At 41.3% G+C, this 14,744-nt stretch overlaps 1 protein-coding gene across 1 annotated transcript in view; it reads right to left on the bottom strand.

The window, feature by feature from the left end:
- slc6a3 (solute carrier family 6 member 3) overlaps positions 1-14,744 on the bottom strand; it is a 97,092-nt gene that overhangs the window by 4,341 nt on the left and 78,007 nt on the right. The window contains exons 8-12 of the mRNA XM_084336260.1: positions 13,386-13,502; positions 12,552-12,680; positions 9,744-9,843; positions 5,679-5,779; positions 5,133-5,300 (exon numbers count right to left, since the gene is read on the bottom strand). Coding sequence (XP_084192386.1) covers positions 5,133-5,300; positions 5,679-5,779; positions 9,744-9,843; positions 12,552-12,680; positions 13,386-13,502 — 615 coding nt within the window. The remainder of the gene's footprint in view (positions 1-5,132; positions 5,301-5,678; positions 5,780-9,743; positions 9,844-12,551; positions 12,681-13,385; positions 13,503-14,744) is intronic.

The following is a 14,744-nucleotide window of genomic DNA, read 5'->3' on the forward strand; positions in this document are numbered from 1 at the left end:
GGAATAATATATTGACTGTGTTGTATCATGAGTCATAGTGAGATGTGGGTTAATATAATAGGAATAGGAATAGAATAGAATCGTCTTTATTGTCATTATACTGTGTACAACAAGATTAAGAACTCAAACTTAAGGTGCTGCTCAATAAATCACACTGTACACAGATATCTGTTGAAGTCAGAGGTTCTGTGTAGGATTGTTAGTAACTGTCTAACTGCATATATAACTGTTTCCACCAGTAACTGTCTAACTGCATATATAACTGTTTCCACTAGAGGGCGCTCTAGGCGGAGCCACTCAGGTACACCACCATGTGGCGAGTATAAATGTAGATGTCTCCTCCCACTTCTTTCTCTTCCCCCTAGCTTGGAGACAGCTTGGAGACAAGCTTGGAGACAATGTATCCGAGGAACATGACAGCAATTTTGGAGTCGCACAAGGAAGCTGCCTTGGTCCATTACTCTTCTCACTATATATGCTGCCCCTCGGGGACATCATTCGAGACCACAATGTATGCTTCCATAGTTATGCTGATGATACACAACTATATATCTCCGCAGAACCAAATAACACTACAGCCATACAGTCCATTACAAATTGTCTGTTAGCAATAAACAAGTGGATGAACAATAACTTCCTAAAATTAAACGAAAGCAAGACCGAAATCCTATTGATCGGCCCAAAAGCGAAAAGGGAAGTGCTTTGTAAAAACCTGGGGAGTCTGTCATCCTATGTAAAGACTGAGGTTACAAGCCTAGGTGTCATCTTGGACTCAGACCTGACCTTTAAGTCTCATATAAATAAGGCCATGAAAACGTCATTCTTCCACCTAAGAAACATAGCGAAAGTAAGACCTTTCGTAAATAAAAAGGATGCAGAGAAACTTATTCATGCTTTTGTATCAAGTCGGCTTGACTATTGTAATGCACTGTTCACTGGTCTTCCCAAAGCAACCATTGGGAAGCTTCAGCTTATCCAAAACTCTGCAGCTCGATTACTAACTCATACAAGGAGAAGAGAACATATCACTCCAGTCCTGGCCACTCTGCACTGGCTTCCAATAACTCATAGAATTGATTTTAAGGTCCTTTTCCTAACATATAAAGCTCTTAATGAGCAAGGCCCAAAATACATAGCAAATTCCCTAGTTAGTTATCTGCCCTCAAGAACGCTACGGTCATCCACTACAGGTTTACTAGACACGCCCAGAAACCAAAAAAGGATAGGAAGTATGGCATTTGCCAACTATGCCCCAAAACTATGGAACACACTACCAACACACATCAGAAACGCCAGCTCTATACACATTTTTAAAGGAAAATTAAAAACGTACCTATACAGTCTAGCTTACAAATAGTTATGGCTTGGAAAAACCTGATGGATCCATGAGGCTAGGATAAGCCTTGTGGACCCAACTTTTTAGATGAAGGAACGGGTACATAGGAGACACGCCTCCAGTTTTTCAAAAGTTTTTGACACGCCTCAGCTTCTGAGCTGAAGGCGTGTTTTTGCGGACCTCCCAAACTTTCAAACTTTTTAGATGAAGGAATGGGTACAATAGGAGACACGCCTCCAGTTTTTCAAACGTTTTTGACACGCCTCAGCTTCTGAGCTGAAGGCGTGTTTTTGCGGACCTCCCAAACTTTCAAACTTTTTAGATGAAGGAATGGGTACAATAGGAGACACGCCTCCAGTTTTTCAAAAGTTTTTGACACGCCTCAGCTTCTGAGCTGAAGGCGTGTTTTTGCGGACCTCCCAAACTTTCAAACTTTAGACTGTTTTCTTTATACGTTTTTCTTTTTCTTTCTTTCTACCACAAGACGCGGCCACTGATGGGTCCATGGGACTTGGATAAGTCCTGTGGACCCAACTCTGGCCACTGACCACATGAGCGAACGGGTACATACGCACACAATACACGGCCACTGATGGATCCATGGGACTTGGTAAAGCACTATGGACCCAACTATGACCACTGATAAAAACGTAACTACACTAGCATTATAAGACCTAAACATTGCTACCTACCATACAAGTGCATTGGTTTAGTGCACTTCCGGTTGCCACTGAGCGGAAATGTTTGTGCGGACCTGTTCTCCCAAACTGGTAAGCAAATGACTGTTTTTACGTTATTTTCATTTTTACGTTACTATTATTATTATTTTTTTTTTTTTTAAACATTGAACTTAACTGATCACTATGACTTTATTGCTTTTATCGTTATATATGCCTATAATTGTGTACAGCACTTTGAGCTGCATGACATGTATGAAAGGTGCTTTATAAATACTTACTTACTTACTTACTTACTTACTAGCTCTCAGTGAGAGAAGACCTGTATAGTAACTGCTCTGCCATGTGAATAATAAACCACGCCGATTAAAGGCTCAAGATAGAAACCATGCCTCTTGACCACATTATTGTCGCCCTATAGCCGAATTCTGTTAACAATATCAAATAACACAACTTGCTGTATAATAGCATTTGTGCACGTTTGTGCATTGTTTTCAAGCTGCACGGTGTTGATTACTGTAAAGCTTCCTCTCTGTACTCATGTCGTGTACAGTAGCTGCACAGTGTTGATTAAAGCTTCCTGTCTGTACTCATGTGGTGTACAGTAGCTGCACAGTGTTGATTAAAGCTTCTTCTCTGTACTCATGTGGTGTACAGAGTTTCAGTAAGGACCTGCTTTAATAAAGTCATGCTATATGACCGAGAATATCTCCCTGCCTCATTCTCCCTGCCTGGGAACCCAGTTTGCCACAGTATCCTGACTTGGCCAGGGAGCAGTGTCTCAGGGAAAGAGGTGCCAACCTTCCCCCACACCAAAGACTATTTTCTGGTGTTCTTCTTGAGCCCTAGCCCCTATATGTGCTTGTGTAATCCTATGTGGAGGAGACCCTCCATCACATACTGCAGTAATCCAAAAAGGTGGTCGTGGTGAACGTGTTAAATTCAAGGTTAACAGTTAAGGTACTTTAAATGAATGCACATCATAAATAAGTAAATAATCCATTTAACGAGGACCAAATTCTGATTGGTAAGGCATCTTATACTGTAATGGGGGTGTTAGAGTAATAGGCTGATACCCACAATAAAACAAAGCAAGTGTCCACAACAACCTCAGTTTTTGCTGATGAGATGCAACTCAAACTGTGGAGGAGGAGGAGGGGTGCGGTTTTGGTGCCGGCTGCAGAGGAAGTGGCGGTAAGGGATGGTTTATTGGTACAGGTGCAGCTTATCTGGGTGATTAACTCTCTAGTCTCTCCTATATCACACAGTGAGACTGGGCGCGCCAGGGAGGCACGGACACAGAGCAAGCTGAACAAGCTGGTGAAGAAGGCTAGCTCAGTAGTGGGTGGTGAGCTGGATAACCTAAAGGTGGTGGCTGAGAGGAGTATGAGGAAAAAGCTAGAAGCCATCCTGGAGAACCCCTCTCACCCCCTCTATGAGGAGCTAGCCAGAATGAAGAGCACAAAAGGCTTGGGCGGCCGGATCTACGGTGAGCTGCTAGGGCTGGACTTCTGGACTTGAAATTTGTGCTGCACTGTTTCCATGTCCCCAACCACTGCACGTTTACAGTCTTATTGTTGTCTCACTGTCCTGTCCTGTCTGGCACTTTACTTTATTTATAATTATTTATTTACTGTTGTATTGTTCTTAATTGTGAAAAAAAAGTGTCTGAATCTGAATCTGAATCTGCTGCCAGAACTATCACTGTCACAACTCGGGACTTGAGAACTAGAGACTCACATCACCGTACTGACTATCTTAGGCAGAAGAGAAGACTGTCATGTTTTGAACTATGGATACCGAACAAAGTTTTGGGACGGCTTTGAACTGTTGAAACAGTCATTCAGAACAGTTTTACCATTGTACGACTTTGAACTGTTGAACAGTAATCCAGCACTGTAAAATATATATATATATTTTAATCTATTCTATTCTACCATTTTATTGCACTGCACTATTGCACTATTTTACTCTGTCTATTTTTATCTTGCTCCTTTTATTATTGTCTATTTAAAACTGAATCAAACCATAAACTAGGTGGCCTGTTGGGATGTTAGATCCTAATGTGAAAAACTGTGATTTTATATGTCTGCACTTTATGTGCTCATTTTATGCCTGTCTTTTTTCTGTTGTGAAGCACTTTGAGCTGCAGTTTCTGTATGAAAGGTGCTATACAAATAAAGTTTATTATTATTATTATTATTATTATTATTATTATTATTATTATTATTATTATTATTATTATTATTATTATTATTATTATTATTATTATTATTATTATTATTATTATTATTATTATTATTATTATTATTATTATTATTATTATTATTATTATTATTATTATTATTATTATTTTGCACTAGACTAGAGACTAATATCACTGGACTCTCATCACTGGACTATCTTGTGTTTGTACTTTTTTATATTATATTGTATTTGTATCTATACTTTAAGTGTACCTATATTATTATAGGACTGTGAAGCTATGCATCCCCCACCCTGTACCCCCTCCCCCCATGCTGCTTTGACACCCGAATTTCCCCAAGGGGATCAATAAAGGATCATCTTATCTAAGAGCTGCACAAGCTCACTGTCGGCGAGCAGCTGTGGACTGGATTTTTCAATGGACTGTTGAGTTGGACGTTATTATTATTACCAAGTTTAAGTTTAAAAGAACACGCCAACTTTTTTAGGAAATTAGCTTACCATCTTCTCCAGAGAGAGACAAGAAGATAGATACCCGTTTCCTCTCTGTGTGTTCAGTAGAAAGCCATCTGGCTGCACAGGTACCCTAGGCATTCTCCAACTAACACCTCTCCCCAAAGTCTACCCGTCACTGTCCACTTCCATTCATTGTGCTAAGCTAGGCTAACATGCAGCCAGATAGCTTTCTACTGAATGCACAGAGAGGAAACTATCGTATCCATCGTTTCTCTCTGGAGAAGACGGTAAGCTAATTTCCCCAAATGTTGCTGTGTTCCTTTAAGTAACATGTTTAGGCTCTGTGTGTTTCTGTGTGCCTGTGAAATAAAGTAATCAAGTCTGACTCTTGAGTGGACTGTGTCGGTCCGAACCCCAGGGGGTCAGCAGCACCCACCGTTGTTGTTGCATAAACTTACCTCGCAGAATGTGCCAGGCAGGATGCAGAGCTTGTAAATGGCGTAGAGAGGCACCATGGTCATTGAAGAGATGGCCACGCACCAGCCCACCCCGTTTGCCCACATAGGGAACACGTATGTGCCGTAGCTCAGAGGGTTTAACGTGGCAAAACTCACCACCACCATGAACTGTGAAAAGAGAGATGACAACATACGTTTGGGATGATTGTATGAGCAAGCAATCCATTGATAAGCTGATCATTCAACCAATCGATTGATCAGTCACCGGATCAATCAATGAATCACCTGATCAATCAATCAATCACCCTGGTCATTGTATGGCAGATGCATTTCCCTCTGGCAATCAAAGCATCTGTTCTCATCCAAATGTAACTCATCTCATCTTTACATCGTATTGTCTCGATTCATGTCATGTCATCTCATCACGGCAGACGGATGATCTTTGGACAGTAGTTCATTACACATTGTTATGTAATACCAGTGCTTTCCTTATCTTCCTTAACCTAATGGAAGGGAATGGGTAAAGCCTGTTTTCTGTACACCCACCAGGAGGAAGCAGGGGCTGACAAACTTCCAGCACAGTCTCCAGTAGATGCCGGGCCTCTGGCCAATCATCTCCTCGATGTCGTCACTGAAACGGTCCACTCCTGAAATACACAAAGAAATATTCAATATCACGTGCACAATGAACAGTTCATCTTGGACTTGGTCGTTATCATGGTCTAACAGTTTAGAGATGCACCCCTATGACTGGCAATGTCACTAAACTAACTAACTAACTGACTGACTGACTGACTGACACTGTGTCCTTTTTTATACACTGCATTTTGCTTGGATATACAAAAGACTCAATGTAAAAAAAACCACACACATGTTATTGTCAAAGAAGACTATAGACTTGGGGGCGACAGTGGCTCGGGGAGGTAGAGCAGTCATCTGGTAATACGGAGGTTCCCGGTTCGATTCCCAAACCTCCCGGGCAGCGTGTCGAAGTGTCATTGAGCAAGCCACTTAACCCCTAATTGCTCCCGATGAGCAGGTTGGCACCTTGATATATTATTTATCAATTAACAAGTCCGAGTCCGAATGCAGTCAATGCTTGAGTCCAAGTCCAAGTCTGAGTCATCAGTGCTCAAGTCCAAGTCGAGTCACGAGTCCTGAAAATCACTCAGTCCTGGACTCGAGTAAGTTACTACAACACTGTATACACCAAATTAAAGGACCCCTCGTTCCAGGCACTCGACAAGTTAAGGTGATTCCGATTCCGTCCTCTCGGTCCTACCCTCTCCTTTTGCCTCTCTGCCTGCAAGGCATTTCTCACAGCGGAGCCAGAAATCCAGAGCGACTGCCCGGTTTGGAGAACACAGAGGGGGCTCAGGGCTCCTGTCAGTGGTGACGGGGCCTGGGTAAAGGCCCAGAGAAGCCTCAGGCTAGATTAATCTGATCTGTCAGGGTCGGGACCCAAAGCGGGGCAGCATGCTGACCTCACTGCCCGGGGCCTGGTTAGCATTTATTTTTTGTGACCAACTTTTTATTTTGTCTTTTTTTAAAACAAGTTCAGAGGAAGGACATTCACATCAGCATTTCATATTAATTCACACAGTGGCATACAAAGTGTCTTTTCAGTATATATTGTCCGTCAGTATATTCATATACTGTGTAGCCTGCCTGTTGCAGTTGTGACAGTCTTTTCCTCCGTTCTGGCGGTCCTGTGGCTGCGAGACAGCCCAGGTCGCTTCTTAACCCCACTCCCAGCCCCCCGGGTTTGCATAGACATTTTAGGAGAGGGGGAAACCTTGATGCATACATGTATAGGATACTCTTAATTAGAAAAGAAATGGTCTGGCCTGGTTAGCATTTATGATCCCCTGCATAGATCTCACCGTCTGGCAGCTCCAAAGTCACTTTATAAAGTCACATGTTATTTACATTTACATTTAGTCATTTAGTTGACGCTTTTATCCAAAGCGACTTACAAGTCATCAGGAAGGGCACAACTCTATCAGCTGAGTAACAATGTTCATCAAAGTGTTGAGTGCTACAGTGTAGGTTAGTTTATTAGGACAAGTGCATGATAGTAAGGTTAGTTAGGTTTGGTGGTTTTTAATGATTTGGTTTATTATAAAATTATGCAAATAATGTACAGAGCTAAAGCAAAGTTACTCCCGGACGGTGTGCAAAGGTTTTCTTCAATACATGAAAGAAAATATGATTTGAGAGACATTTGTAAATTTACTGTTCAAAAAGCTAAGAAAGGGATATGTATTTCTATTGTTGGGGTTAACTTGTGGAACAATACTGAGAATGAGTCATTCGCTTTTGGTTTTGGCTTTTGGTTTTTAAGAAAGGGGTTTGTATAGCTATTTTTGAAGATTACAAATGTGAATACTTTTTTTGTTCTTTTCTTTTAGAATACTGTTTTGCAGTCTTCATTTTGTTAAGAATATAGGACAGGCATATATAAGCATTATGCTTCAGTCACTGAATCAAAGATTGTTAAATGATTGTGTATAGTGTATTGTGTGATGACTGAATAAACTACTACTACTACTACTACTACTACTACTACTACTACTACTACTACTACTACTACTACTACTACTACTACTACTACTACTACTACTACTACTCCACTGGGCAGTCAGGAGACAGATGTTTAATATGGAAGCTCAGTCTTTTATCCTGAACTGGAGGGTAGTGTCTGTGTTGTAACATGCCTGCCTGCAGGGGCTGCAAAATGAAGGCCCTCCCCCCTTCTTTGTGAAAAAACTATTTCATTTACAAATGTATTGAATTGGAATTTATGTTGATTGTTGTCAATCTTGTGTGTCTGACTCTCACCACCTAAACTGCATGGACTACAACGTATAATGTATCATGCCAGTTAGGGTACCTTGTGTAGGTCGGGGGTCAAGGACTACAGCCCCCTCAGCATCGACGGGGCACCGGTTGAGAGAGTGAACAGTTTCAAGTACCTCGGAGCCCACATATCCGAGGACTTGACATGGACCACACACATTGACAGTGTTGTGAAGAAGGCACGACAACGCCTCTACTTCCTCAGGCGCCTAAGGAAGTTCCAAGTCAGTCAGAAGATCCTTAGGAACTTCTACTCATGTACAATAGAGAGCATCCTGACTGGCAACATCACCTCCTGGTTTGGGAATAGCACTGCACAAGACCGTAGCAGACTACAAAGAGTGACACGTTCAGCCGAACGCACAATTGGAGGGGGGCTTCCCACCCTCCAGAACATTTACAACAAGCGGTGCAGGGGGAAGGCTAAGAGAATCATCAAGGACTCCAGCCACCCGAACAACTGCCTCTTTGAACTGCTGCGGTCAGGCAAGCGATACCGGAGTCTTAAGGCGAGCACAGAAAGACTCAGAAGAAGCTTCTATCCCCAGGCCATCAGGCTACTAAACGAACAATAAACACTATGCAACAACCATCAAATGCACACAGCACACACACCCACACGCACACACTCACTTAAACAAACAACACACTGCAGCACCCACTCTCCACACTTTAGATCACACAAACACACTTTATATTTATTGATAAAGGATTTGCACTACAACTCGTACACCTACTGTAAATTGTACCTAAATTGCACCTCATCCCATTTCTGCCTTGCACTATATAGTATTGTATATTAGTACACTGCATAGTATTGTATATTATATGGTAACTCAGTTACGTCTCTTCTGCATCGAACATTGTACATATGTCTATACTGAACACTGTGACCTCATTTTTTTTACTTCTAATTTACATGCTATACTATGTTATTTTATTTCATACTTATCTTGTCTTGCACAGTCTCTGGAGCGTAACAGTAAGAAGCATTTTGTATAAAAGTATTCTGTACTTCTGTATGACAACTATTAAAGAAACTTGAAACTTGAAACTTGTATACTGCACCTGTGTATACCGTTTAATTTACTTACTCATAGTATATATTCAGATTCTAAGTGTTATTGCCCATATTTATTGTAACATATAATATAACTGATAGGGCATACAAGGCCCTCATCTGCACCTTTGATTACACTGTTTGCTTGCTCATATTCTTATATTCAGAGTTAATTTAATAACTCTAATAATGAATAATAAAATCATTCATTCAATAAAATCATTCATTCATTCAAAAATAAAATCATTCATTCATTCATTCAATGATATTGTCTACACTGCTTATTTGTATCTGTACTATAATTGTATTGCCTATATCTATGTCTTGTACAATTACCCTGCCCATACCTGTACCTCCCCTCCCCCCCTCCCCCATGCTGCTATGATGCCTGGATCAATAAAGGAATATCTTATCTTATCTGGGTGAAATTAGCAACTACCTCAACACAAAATGGAACCAACCAGAGCCAGAAAATAAAAAAACAAATAAAATAATTGAGACTTTTTAGTCACTGCGTCTTTCTATCTAATAGGACTATAGGCCACTGGGGCACAGCAGGCGGCTATCAACACAGGTTTCTCATCAAAACCCCTAATGTGGCATCAGCTTGGCTGGCCATGAAAAGATGTGAGCCCCCCTTCCTCCTCTTCCTCCTACTCTCTCTCCTCCGTCCATCTCTTCCTCCCTCTCACCGTAGAACCATGAGATGCCAATGGCTTCAATCAGCACTCCAAACAGAATCGATGTTCCCGCTGCAAAGCGGTCCAGCAGGGTAAACACATACATGCCACCCTGTAGAGGAGAGAGAGACACACATACGGAGAGAGACACAGAGAGAGACAGAGAGAGAGAGAGAGAGACAGAGAGAGACAGAGAGAGCGAGACACACAGAGAGTGAGACACAGAGAGAGACAGAGAGAGAGAGAGAGAGACACAGAGAGAGACAGAGAGAGCGAGACACACAGAGAGTGAGACACAGAGAGACACAGAGAGAGAGAGAGACACACACACACACACACACACACACACACACACAAACACACACACACACACACACACACGGAGAGAGAGAGCAAATAGAATAATTTGACATCTTTACATGTTATTTCTTTCACCTAGTAGCTATTCAAACCCTGCAACACGCTGTTATACACCAGATAGAGAGAGAGAGAGATAGAGAGAGAGACACACACAGATACAGAGAGAGAGAAAGAGATAGACACACACACAAACACACACACACACACACACACACATACACACACACACACACACACACACACACACACACACACACACACACACACACACACACACACACACACACACACACACACACACACACACACACACACACACACACACACACACACACACACACACACACACTTATGTTTTGTATAAAATCAGATCTCCGCATCGGGGTACAGACGAGGGGTACAGACGAGGGGCCATCTGCTCGACTGACTGACCTCCCTACAACCAATTAAATAATTAAGAGGGTCTTAAATAATTTCCCTAATACTGAGATTTGTATCCATCTTTAAAATTAAAATAAATAAAAAGGTTTAGTTAGTTGGTTGGTTGGGGGCCCAATTAAGGCGGGGCCCTAAGCACTTAAACATTTATTTAACCAGGTAAAATGCTTGAGATCAAGGATCTCTTTTACGAGCAAGACCTGACAAAAATGGCAGCAATAGAAATAATAAGCCAAGTTACAACATACAGGACAAAACGCAGACAGACAAAACAATTTAAATAAAAAAAAATATTGAGCAAGCACCACCATATCCTGAACATTATGTAACATGTAGCATCCATTAAATAGGTAGCATTTACCTTATCTATATCGAGATAGACAGACAGACAGACAGACAGACAGACAGACAGACAGACAGACAGACAGACAGACAGACAGACAGACAGACAGACAGATAGATAGATAGATAGATAGATAGATAGATAGATAGATAGATAGATAGATAGATAGATAGATAGATAGATAGATAGATAGATAGATAGATAGATAGATAGATAGATAGATAGATAGTGTTGTGAAGGGCCAGATTGAACCGAATATATATATTTATTTATATATATATATTTAATTGTATTTGTATATTCTCTAATATTCCCTGATATCCCTTGTATATTCCTTGTACAATATGCATTGAATATCCATTCTAGCCTACTGAACATCCCATAATAGTCTCCATTCTACTATTGGTCGAGACCTTGGTGCCAGGCTGCCATACCCCTCAGACCCAGTTCAAACGTACCGCTCGACATGTACGAACAAGTCCTAGTTCCGCGTAGGAATTTGGCTACCGCACCACTAATGGGACTATTTGTTCATAGTGCGTATATATACTGCGCTACTAAAGTAGGACTTTCTTTTCAGTCCAGTTTCTTACCCTCCAATAGAGTCACAGACGTAAAGCCTCCCCGCGATGCCACGTGTGGGAGTAAGGCCAAGTTCGGCCTACCATCGGTATTGAGACATCGTGTATATTAATATTTGAATAGTCATATTTGGCACTATATCGTCGAGTTGGACGTAGTCTATTAAGCTAATAATAGTCTGTTAATATATAGTGCTTCGTGCGGTGAGAATACTACCGTAGTCAGTACCCCATCGTTTCGGGCAGAGAACTGGCTGCTTACCCAGGGTGGTTGACCCTATGTGAAGCTGCACCCGAGGAGCCCCAGAGCCGACGAGCGAGTGGACCTGTATACCGGATTATTCTACCGACGACAGCCCGCCTTCCCAGGCACGGATTATGCTTTGGATACTTTGATTATTCTATGGATAAAGACCCCCGACACTACCGTGTGTTGGAACCCCCCCCCCCTGGAGAGGACGCAAGGTGAGGAGACGCTCTGCAAGACGAGGTCTCTCCACATCTCTCCCCCGTGGACCGGAGAGAGCCGGCCCACAAAGAGTCCACCTGCTTTCATCTGTGGTCCAAGGATCGCCGGCGCATTGAACGGCACTACAGTGGGTTCACCTGGGATACCCTTGGCCGGACGAGGCAGCTGGATTCTACCCCCCCCCCCCCTCCTACTCCTGTCGGCTTACAAGCGACCGGATTAACCCCCTCTAGTGTATCCAGCCTATAATCATTAAAGTATCATTGCTGTTATTCCTTAACTATTCCAGGTCGTATATTTACCACCTGCGCCTTCAGAGATTGGACATTATCTATTGATATACCGACGAATACTCCTTGCCATAAAAGTGCATACTATTTCAATTCATAAATGTAATTAAGTGATTAAGTGCTTATTCTACACACCATCGCTGTGTAGGAAATAAAGACCTGTTTCTAATTCGTACATTTGTGTTGGATCCGTTTCATCTACGTGAGAGTGTTCATGATAATATATTTATGCCGTGTACTGGGTGGCCGAATATTAAGTACAAAGGTAGTGGTAGTAAGTATCATATCTAGTAATACAGTCAGGGAATTGTACCCCTCAGTTACAGATAGGATACTTACATTTGTGACACAGAAGAGTGATATGAGGAAGGTGGAGACGACGATGAAGAGGGTGAAGAGTTCTCGGTGCTTGTGGAGACACTTGAACTCGTCAATCAGCCCTGTGATCACTGACTCCATCCCCCCCATCTGGAGGAGGAGAAGAACATGTTAAAGTAATCATCTCAAACACTTTCATGTAAATAAATGTCTGTTTTGCTACTCTATCGCTGATAGAATAGAATAGAATAGAATAGAATAGAATAGAATAGAATAGAAGTACTTTATTGATCCAGAGGGAAATTCAGCACCAGATCGCTCACAATGAACATTCAGGTAGTCAAAAATCATTCTGAAATAATGTATTAAATTAGGAATAAGGAAGTGTTGCATTCTACTACACCAGCAGCAACAGAAGTTTGTTATGAAATAAATAAACGACAAAGTAAATAGTTAGTATGACTTTTCAAGATGGAAAGCATGTGTGTGTGGTGCAGAAATGAAACAGCAAAGACCGCTTATCATGATGGATGTCACAAAAGCAATAACTGAAAATTAGAATCCTGTTGATTACCTGTATTTTATTATATAACAATGCACATAACTGAGAAACAGAATGCGAATTGCATATTTTAATATACAAAACAATAATAATTTATAATTGAATACTTTAATAATAATAATGATATATAATAATAATTGTATTTGATAATAATAAAAAAAAACAGCATCATGTACTGTGAAGGTGTGTGTTTGTTTGTCTGATTTAGTGTCTGTGTGTGTGTGAGTGTGTGTGTGTGTGTAGGTGTGTGTAGGTGTGTGTGTGTGTGTGCGTGTGTGAGTGTGTGTACTCACAGCACTGTCGATACCCAGTGTCAGTAACATGATGAAGAAGATGACCGCCCACACCGATGACCCCGGTAATGTTGCAATGGCTTCTGGGTAGATAGATGACAAAGACCAGACCAGCACCTGAAGACGCGCACACACACACACACACACACACACACACACACACACACACACACACACACACACACACACACACACACACACACACACACACACACACACACACACACACACACACACACACACACACACACACACACACACACACACACACACACACAGTCTTGTATTACCATACTTGAGGACCTTCTGTTGACTATAGTGCATTAATTCCCGAACCCCAATGCATGCCTAATCTTTACCCTAACCTTGACTCCATGTTTCATGGGGGAATAGTGACCTCTACTCCAATTTTCTTTCGATTTGTAGCTAGCCCAACAACCCCAGAGGTTTGATCAGCCTGGACTGTGATTGGTTCATTCAGTTCAGTTCACTGACAAATTCACTAGCACCTTTTCACAACAGAATTGCACAGAACTGCACATTAGGAGCCTGGTAATGATGTAGCAATTGTTTTTGTTTTGTATTTATTTATGTGTATGTGTATGTATAAGTGTGTACAAATTCTTTATTTAAATGTATTTTCTTAAATATATATATTATATATTTAAATATTTTTTTCTCTCGATATTGTCTACTGTTTTTCTGGGTATGAATGATATTGTATGTTGTGGTTTCGCCTTGAGGGACAAATATTTGAATTTAATTGCATTATATCACAAAAGGTCATCGTTTCATTCATGTATCCTGTGGTCCTGGCCAACTTTTTTTTGTATTGTAGATCTTAAATCATCTTAAAAGAAAAGTAATCCGATCCATCCTCTACCAGACAGCCAGCAGGGTGATGGGGTTTGCTCCATCGATTGCAATATATCCTACTAGCAACCAAGTTAGCCCGTCTTATATATCGCTGACCTCTCGTTATTGTACATAAGTGTGTTTCCTGTATCATTTGATATATTAGCACTGGTCATGGATTGGCACCAGAGTTAACCGATGGATTATCTAACATGACAACATGCTAATAAGCTAGCGCCTGTGCTCTCTTATTTCACATGTACACCACATTATTGATTTGCAAGGAACAATTACAGCAGTACAATGTAGTCGGTCTTCAAGCGGGCGTGAACAGAGTCCATTCTCTTCGGTTCAAATAACAAACTCAGCAAGACCGACGGCTTCTCAGTTACAGTGGGTGACAATATTGTCACAAGGAAAGATGAAATTACATACCTGGGTTCCATCCTAGAGGCAAAACTTTCCTGTGACAAAATGGCATCCAATGTAATAAAAAAAGTCAAC

This window comes from Notolepis coatsorum (assembly GCF_963971535.1).
Source record: "Notolepis coatsorum genome assembly, chromosome: 19".
Taxonomy (NCBI): domain Eukaryota; kingdom Metazoa; phylum Chordata; class Actinopteri; order Aulopiformes; family Paralepididae; genus Notolepis; species Notolepis coatsorum.